This window comes from Lygodium microphyllum, chromosome 19, assembly GCF_053477565.2.
Source record: "Lygodium microphyllum isolate KBCC chromosome 19, Lygodium_microphyllum_v1.1.10, whole genome shotgun sequence".
In the NCBI taxonomy this organism is placed as follows: Eukaryota; Viridiplantae; Streptophyta; class Polypodiopsida; order Schizaeales; family Lygodiaceae; genus Lygodium; species Lygodium microphyllum.
The window spans coordinates 62,132,579-62,141,869 of record NC_141153.1 but is presented as its reverse complement, the minus strand read 5'-3'; the positions used below and the strand labels follow the sequence as shown (position 1 = coordinate 62,141,869).

Genomic DNA, 9,291 nt, shown 5'->3' with positions numbered 1-9,291 from the left:
CTAAGTGCTAAGTGAAATCTCGTGACAAATTTTCATATTAGAGCTATACCTTCATTGGAAAAGTGATCCCCATCATTTATTATTTACGTTCCAAGGAAAAAGGAATTCAAGAATTTGTGAACATTTATAAGTTCAAAACAGCTATACGGCCTTTGAGTGTAGCCAATGCATATTTACATGTCTCGAAAGTCATTGAACAAGGGGTTTTATTTCCAATACAAGATTGTCTGACAAGTAAACAAGTTGCTTTTATAAATCATAGTTCATGACGAAGCCTTGTATTTACAAATGAGAAACCTCACGAGTGTTTGGAAAAGGGACATAAGTATATCTCACGCAATGTATTTAGCCTGTCATAAAGCTTAGTTATTGTGACGGATAAAGTTTGACATATTTCATAGTGTATGATGTCTTCATATAATCAATAATGTCAAAGCTTTTAATCATTCAAGTAACCAATACAATTGGACATATGTAGTTTATTTTCTCTTTATATAGTCAACCATATCAATGTGTTTAATCATTCGAGCGACCAAAGAGACTTCTATTCTTAAACATAGTGTTGTACTCTTGAGGTTTTCCATAGACTATTATACCTTCAAGTATCCCTAACAATGTTTGCAAATGTTCAAATCACCATTACCATATTCATAATTTTCCATGATCTTGGGTAAAAAGTATATAGTTTATCAAGTCTCAAGTTCATGATATTCATGGTTCCCAAAATTGGCCTCATTACTCAAAGACACTTTAACTTTAACTAGATAATATTCTAGCTTTGAGGTTATCAATAAATTAACATACCTTCAATAAGTTAGAGGGGCTGAGAGTTACAAATGTAATAGGCTTGCAATGTTCCCCAACTCAAATAAAGAACAATAGGAGACTTATAATTATACTAATTATATGCCAGAAAATGCTATGTGACATTTTCAAATGTGATGTTTTAAAAATGCTTATTAATGTGTGTGTGTGTGTGTGTGTGTGTGTGTGTGTGTGTGTGTGTGTGTGTGATGCTCCTTTTTTTTTCTCATTGTTGCAAAGAGAGGCTTTATTAATATTGAGATCAACATAGGTCATCCCACAAAGTCTAAAGGTTTTGATTCCAATAATGATGCAAGTACTATTATTTGCCTTACAACATCAAAAAAAGTCCATCTTTGCAAAAAGGGAGTGATTGGCCATAATGCTTGTCAATAATTTGTTGTCACATTAAAGACTAGTCAATAAGTGATAATGATACAAAGAAGATTGGCTCAAAGCAATTATGAGGCCAATCACAATTAAGATGCATTTGACACTCTAAGGTAAGCCATTGCTTTTGGTTGAAATGTGCAACATGCTCTGTGTCTTTATTGCTAAGTTAACATAGTAAGGAGAAAGAAGTGAGAAGTCTAGGCAAATAATGTGGAGTTCAAGTAATCATACTAGTATACATGAAGACTAGAATGTTAGTAGAGAGCAAGATGAGGGGACTAAGAAGAAAAAGATTGATGTTGTGTTGTGTGGAAATAAATATTGAATAGATTGGAAGAATGTGTCCTAAGAGATCCACTTAGCATTGCATATATGGTACTTATTGTGAATTGGAGATGTTTCCTAAGAGATGCACTTGGCAAACATGTATGGGTTCGTACTGTGAGTTGGAGAAGGCAACAAGAAAGAAAAAATTTGAATCTTGCCATCATCAATAAGAACGCTATTTTGCTAGGAATGTGCACCTTTCAAAAGGTCCATCCATTACTGGGCTTTAGGAGATAATTGTTTTGGTAACTCCTCTTGAAGTCCCAATGAAGGGTATTGGGGTCATCAATGATATAGTTCCAATAAGCCCAACCACCTGTTGTTTCCCCATACACTTGGAGCTGTGCTTGACCAAACCTTTGATAGTCACTTTGATCTGCCCCTCGGTAAGCCCACTCATTCGTCCATTCTCCTGCATGAAGTACACCCATGAAGCATCATAACGTAGTTCGAAAGGCCGTGGGGAAAGATATTGATGAGCATTCAAGAAAAACAACCTTGGAAGTGAAAGAAGCATTAGATTTGAAAGCACTTTAGTAGTTGTAGAGATGGTAAGACAACCATTCATTACATAGATGTTAGAACTTGTGCAAACTAACAAGGACATAAAAATAGAGGTTCTCCCACCGAAAGTGGTGGGTGTGGTGTGAATCTCCCTCTTTTCAAACGTGTGATAAGACAACACAAACACAGGAAGGACATTAAAGAATCAACACTCGATTCTAAGGTCGGAAGGTTAGCAAGGAAAGATGCGAGTATCATGTGACTATTTCACAGGAGGAATAAAGGAATAAGGAGACGGCAGAAGGGGCAGGGGGTGCGCAGTGTGTGGTATTATTAAAAGCTGTAACGGGCGGTGGTCTGCTACTGCCAAGCAGATTCTCAAAACTCGTGGCGAAGGACTTTGGGGACTCGAGAATATCTGGATTACGTGCCAATACGAGACTTAGCCAGGCAACTTAGCTAGGGTTTGAACATGTGCCAGGTAGAAAAACAAGAGGATGCTTCTCCTACTGGCCTATCATAATTAGTTGTAAAATTTCTACATTGACATTATACTTAAGAGCCCTATCAGGTCTTCAACCCACGGTACTTTGACTTTGCACTGCTTTTTTATAATTAAAAACCTGAAAGGGTGAAAAACCTTTGAAAACAACTTCAGTATAAAAGCTCAAATTTGAAATATAGGTATCTTACCTCTTAAAACTTTCATTCACAGGTTTTTCACTTTTGAATTTTGATTTTCAAAAGTAAATTTCAAAATTAGAAACGGGATTTACGTAAAACCTAAGCTTTTTTCGAGCATTGGTAGTAGGTAGCTAGCTTGCTTCGATGGTGGTCGTAATACCATTTGGCATAAATAATCTCCTTTCATGTGTGCACACACAAGCGTATGCATGGATGCTTTTAGTCATCATCATCATCATCATCAGAGCCCATTTGGATGTATCATCCCCAGAAGACTCTTTCTTGCATCGAATGCAGAAGGCCACCAACCACTCGTCCCTGTTTTCTTGAAAATTACAAGAAAAGGAAAGCCGAACAGACAAACATGGAGTGGCCACAACCACTCGTCCCTGTTTTCTTGAAAGTTACAAGAAAAGGAGAGCCGAACAGACAAACATGGAGTCTTCAATAATCGGAAAATTCTCAGATTTCTCTAACGAGAGTGCCTCATCCCTTGCGGCTACGATTCTTGACTTGTAACGTCCGTCACGTAACAAGGCATTGCCCTCGGCGGGCCTCGACAAAGGTCATCCATCATCATTCACTATTTCTATAACCTCCACCGTCGTACAGAGAAAAATCTCCCTAATTAGCTTCCTCGGACCTCCATCGCTAGTCCAACATCTAATGGGGCAGGATTTCTGTGCCAGCCTATGTTGAGGAAGCCTTCCCAACAGTTTCTGGGCTATTCATATGGAGCCCGAGTGCAAGCTACCGTGTCAGGGTTCATGAGTTTTGTGTAAAAGATCACAATCTACATCAGTAGGAGCAGTCGGCCAGAAGACCAACCAGCACCCGTTAGCAGTCACATCAGCAGGGGAAATTGCACACATGACCAGCAGTTACACAAGAAGTTTTGACAAATTCCCAGTATGATTCCCGCATTGTGAATTATGACTGCAAACCTAGCTAAGGCAATTGGGGGCAGGGGGCTGCCAGCCTGCCGGCCCCCACCCCAAACCACACCTAACGAGGTACGCATGCAGTGCTTTCTGAGTAGAAGCTCATGACATTGAACAGTATAGGGAAAAACAAGGGAAAAGAGCGCCAAAAGCTTCTTGTGATTCGAAGTGAGGGCAGATTCTTCCTGACCTAGGCTCAGCCACATTGCAAGAACTTGAGATTCTTCCTGACCTAGACTCAGCCACATTCCAAGAATTTGAGATTATTCAAGGCCTCCATGATTCTAAGTTCAGGGCATGATTGCTACAGTAATTGCTCTAGCCTGCATTTGAGCATATTTCAGCAGCGGTCATCACAACTGCAGGCTGCGGCTGTACAATTTCAATTTATATGGCCCTTCAGATCAGATGTGAAGCAGTAACAGATAGTAGCTGTACTTTTCCTCGTGTAGCATGCTTATAGTACTGTTTAACTAATCACAACTACAGAATTTTCTCAGTTTATGAGTTAAGGGAAAATAAGCTGTTAGAAAACATACCAACAAAAGTCAGGATGCCATTTCCGTTCTGGTTGAGGCTCTCAATCTCTTCCCTCCTCTGGTTGTTGATATAGTCTATGTTTTGCTGTACTGTCATATTTGCAAAGGTATCCCCAAAGACATTGTAGTAGTGTAAATCAATCATGGCATTTGAGAACTCTGTTCCCAAGTCTAGAAGGTCATGGGGGTCACCACCAAGGAGTTGGCACATTACCACACAAGCACTTGAACTATACTTCCGAACAATATGATAGCCCTGCCGGTAGTAGTTCTTCAGAGTATCAATTGGAACAGTATTTATCATAGGCTCATTTAGCAACTCAATTCCATAAAGAGATGGGCGTTTGCCATACCTAGAACATGAATGTGGAGTTTGAGATCTGCAGATCACACAAGTTGGAAATACATTTACTTAAGCTTTGTGGGTGACATTCGTTGAAATTTTACCTGGAAGCAAGGAAATCTATGACGTTCAGAGTAAGGCTTATGTAGCTCTTCCCATTAGAATCATTTCCAGTAGCCCATTCAGACACACCATCAATGCTTGCACTATGCTCTTGACCATTTTGGGATCCTGGAGCTGCATGAAGGTCCACAATAACCTTTATGTTGTTTCTCCTGCTAGCAAGAAACATGTCATGATTGATGCACCATAACTCAGATGACATGTTAACACATTGTAGTTGCATTTACTTACTCTGCCCAGTCAAAAGCATTGTCCAAGGCTTGTAGTGATCCAGACACAAAAGGCTTAGGGGGATTAGGGTCACTTGCAATCCAATAACCCACTGGGATTCGGACAGCATTGATGCCAATGCTGTTCAGGTACTGAAAGTCATTTTCAGTCACAAAAGTATCCCTGTGTTCCTGCAATGTTTAGAAGGTGACAATTAGGTAAAGCTACAAATTGAGCTTCCATTTGTCAAAAAGACAATGAAACAATTAGTGAAATCACTCTCTTATAACTTCAAAAAGGCCAATGCCATCAAATAGGTCAGCAATGAGTACAAGAATTAACAAGGGGATGTGACAAGTAATCACTTTGAAAACTGCTGGAGCTTTATCTGGCCCCCAGCCATTTGCAAGCTGATATTCACCATGCAATGGTGAAGCTAGATTTATTGTCATCTCGAATGTTGCAGCATTGTCATCCCAACTAGGTTCTGATGAGGAGACATAGTCAGCAGTGAGCTGATTTGGGTCTTTTGCCTGCACTCATACATCAAGTTCACCACAGTCATGCACCATTCATATTCCCATGTAAGCAGATAAATAACAATGCAGCAAGATGCAAACATTTAAAGATTGCCAATGGGGTTGTATCCCAAGAGGTTTGCACATGTGGGTTTCTACAGCGTTATGTAAAGTCCAAGGTTGAAATCTTGGATACATCCCTTAAGGCATCTTTCAAAGTTCACTTCTGAAAAACATTTAAAGATTGAAAAAGATCAAGACCATTGCATAACACAGACCTGCAAATACATTCCATTGTAGGCCCTGATGTGCACCCTATTGCTATTCCTTGTAAATGTGAACCTCTCCCACTCTTTGGGGACTTGTGCGGTGGCTGTAACATTGCCACCACCTGCATTCAAGGCACTTATGAACTGGTTGTTGAACACCCTCAGGCTGTAAACACCATCAGTTTGCCGCCAAATCTGGAGGCAATGAAAGAGTAAGAAATGAAGTATAGGCTCGGCCAAATAAGCCTCGAGGAGTGACAGGAAAAAACTTTGTTTGATCTGGTGAAGATGCTGTGTTGAATAACAACGTAATCAAAAATATAATGTGGACAATCTGCTAGGTATGGCATCTCGGGGATCACTTTTACAACAAAAAGGGGGAAAACCAATTCCACTGCCACCAAATAGGAACAATACAAGAACAGCTCAAATAATATAAAGAACAGCTGAAATAAGAGCAGCTGGATGACAAAAGAAATAGAATAAGCTGTCGTAAGTCAAGCATGGTAGATACATAACATAAATATCTTGGGCATGATAAATACACAGTATTAGAACTCGGGCACATAAAATTCAGCATGTACAGGCAGCAAGGAAATTTGCAGAAGCTAATCCACCTCAAAAGGGCATACCTTGAATGTCTCCCACCCTGATGCAGTTTGCCGATTCACAACGACCTGCTCACCACCCCCACCTTCAGCACTCACATAGGTTTGTAAAGTTACTGATTTGAGCTGAATTTGGGATCCATCCTGCATCACCGCCATAATATCAAGAGGTAGGCTACATGACTGATGCGAAGGATGTGCATAGGAAGAACACAATAGTGTAAAACTCAATTGATGCTCTTACAAGAAGGTCATCGTCAGGGATGCCATCCCACAAGGAAGGTCTAATCCATTTTTCAATCACAAGCCATCCTCCCAGGCATACAGCTGACAGTTTCTGGGGACTGGCTAGTTTTCTTCCTTCCATCAGAGCTTTCCGTGGTATAGCACCTGCATATGTGGAGGAGATGTGTTTGGATTCACACAAAAAAATCTCAGCTTAGAAGACCCATTTCGAGTGAAGGAGGAAAACACCTAATGCTCACTTAACAGATTTCTCCAAGAGTATGATCAGAAGTGGAAATAAGCACTGTAGTGACACTTTAAGTGACCAGGAAAGACAGGAGGCGAACTTAGAGAAAACGCATGGACAATCGTCAAGTAGCAGACAATCATCAAATGGTAGATTTTTTAATTGTTTCCAGAGAACATCTAATGGAAGATTTGCATCAGTACAGGCTGAAAAATGAATTTGTCGAATAGACAGTCATCAAATGGTATATTTTTCTTTTTCCAGAGAACGTTAAATGGAAGATTTGCATCAGTACAAGACGAAAAATAAATACATGTCAAATCTCTCTCTCTCTCTCTCTCTCTCTCTCTCTCTCTCTCTCTCTCTCTCTCTCTCTCTCTCTCTCTCTACTTTAGCAACGGTATCAAGCTTAGCCGTTGCGATTTAACTTGTTTTTCTCACTGTTTCTGTGTCCGTGCTTTGCATTCCCTGCTCTTCCTTTGAGAATCAATGGCATAAAAAGAAGTGCTTTAAAATAGAGGGTGAAAAGAGGAACAAACAGGAGTATGCTAACGAGCTTAAATTCACAATGCGATGCGATGCAAGATAAGAGAAGAGATCGAAGACAGACACGGCTTCGTTACAGTAAAATCGAAGGGAGAGCCACCTGCAGAGGCATGAAGAAGCGTGCTTGAGTTGCTGCATGAGAGAAGTAATACGCAGCAGAAGAGGCTGGGGAGCAAAAATGATGGCCTCTTGGAATGAAACAAAGAACCCATGTCGTTATGTTAATCCTCAGGGGCAATGGTGGCGTAAGGCGAGTAAATGAGTTACTGGGCTGATCACAAGCCCAAAGAAGCAATGGCTTGAGTGAGTGAGTGCGTGACACAGAGAGAGAGAGAGAGAGAGAGAGAGAGAACGGGTTAATATTGAAGCGAAGGACGCGTTTTATGCACAACAGACGAGACACGCAGTGCGGTTGAGACGTGAGTCTCTCTCTCTCTGTCTCAGAGGTCTTCTGCCCCTCCAGCCCCCCCCAACCCCAATGGCGTATTGATCGAGGGGGGGAGGCGGCTGCGTTTGAAGTCTCGACTTCTTTGCCTTTTGGAGCTTTTCGGTCCCTTAGAGGCTTGGACCATCTCAACTTCTCAAGAGTCGTGTGACATTGTCACAAAGCCTACGTCTTCTGCAACTTTCTTTGATGTGTTCAATGCCATAAGAACTTGTTTAATATCATAAGCACTTGTCCCACTCGCCAACCCATCATCCCAAGGGAGGTGGTTTTAGGAAACCCGGTCTCACCATTGTACTGTGCATCATTGCAGCTAAACTCATCACGAACTATACTGCCTTCTAAGCTTAATACCCATTCGATGATTCTCTTTATCAATGACAATCTCCAAATGTGTAGAGTGTGGCTACTAGACTCATACCCATGGTACTGCCTTCAAAGTTGGAGGCACATCCAACATTGAGTAGCAATACTATCGAGTACTAACATTAACTAATCATAATTGACCCCTCCTCCCTCTACATTAAAGTTGATGACTCTCTTATGGCATTACAACTTTGACATATGCTATCTCTTCCTTTTCAAACAAAGATAGATATTTTGATTAGTACAATAATAAATGGCATTGCATACAAGTTAGTGCATTTGCTAGTTCAAAAGATAACTTAACTTGCAAGTCTATTTTTATCCAACTTACCAATTAAAGAAGCAACATAGCAGTAATTCCATGTCTTATTGTTTACAAATCCCCATTCTATAACTTTCTTAATGATTTCAAATCTAGCCAAGTTTTTGGCTTCCTAGACTTCCTACAAAATAATGATCCTTAGCATGTTTAACATGAAGTTTTTAAACTTTTCTCTCGTTCTAGTTTCTTCAAAGATGCAAAGCATGAGGTGTTGTGGGTGAAGGTGGCCATGCCTAGCCGCCCATGTATTACTACACTGACAGTACCTGCACCTGCACACTACATGCAGTGAGTGCCCATCACTATCACTTCATTATTTATTCTTTCACACTGACATTTGAATAAAGGAAAGGCCGATCATACATTGTGACTGTTGGAGTTCCCACATCTTGAGTCTCTTTCTCTTACTCTCTTGCTCCATCTGCCATAGCTCACACCTCTCTTGCTTTCGTTTGCTTGTGCTTCCACTTGGGCTTCTCCCTTCAACTGGTATCAGAGCCTTCTTCTCCATGAGCTCAAGCTCAATTTGGGATTACTTCTACTCTCATTTGAGCTACCTACAATAAGGTTTCACCATTGACAACCATAGCTCCACCTCTTGAGATTTGTATTGAGCTCTCATTGCTCTAGGACTTCTTGGAGCTATCTTCGGGCATTCTTGAGCCTACATTGAGCTTATTTTAGGGAGTATTTAGCTTAGTATTCAGGACAGGAAATACAAAAACGCTTTTTCAGCTGTGGCCATTTTCAAGCACTTGTGCTTGCCCAACCACTCATTGGCATTTAACAAAGGCTTTGGCATTGTTTACCACTCCTCGCAGCCTTGACCATTAACATTGAGCATTGGTTTTGAGTCATTGAGCTTCAACTATTAACT

The 9,291-nt window shown here is 40.6% G+C and overlaps 1 protein-coding gene across 2 annotated transcripts; it reads right to left on the bottom strand.

The window, feature by feature from the left end:
• Positions 1–956: 956 nt before the first annotated feature.
• Positions 957–7,866, bottom strand: LOC148019939 (putative glucan 1,3-beta-glucosidase A). Of its 2 annotated transcripts, none has more exons than XM_087700142.1 (9): positions 7,346–7,866; positions 6,508–6,653; positions 6,288–6,407; positions 5,665–5,850; positions 5,234–5,401; positions 4,890–5,059; positions 4,640–4,810; positions 4,193–4,545; positions 957–1,936 (listed from the first exon to the last, which is right to left on the bottom strand). In XM_087700142.1, the coding sequence occupies exons 1-9, from the start codon at positions 7,491–7,493 to the stop codon at positions 1,725–1,727; spliced, it is 1,674 nt and encodes a 557-aa protein (XP_087556268.1). In that variant the 5' UTR covers positions 7,494–7,866; the 3' UTR covers positions 957–1,724. The 2 variants fall into 2 exon arrangements, with proteins under 2 accessions (XP_087556268.1, XP_087556269.1); XM_087700143.1 differs by having other exon boundaries at positions 7,382–7,862.
• Positions 7,867–9,291: the final 1,425 nt, after the last annotated feature.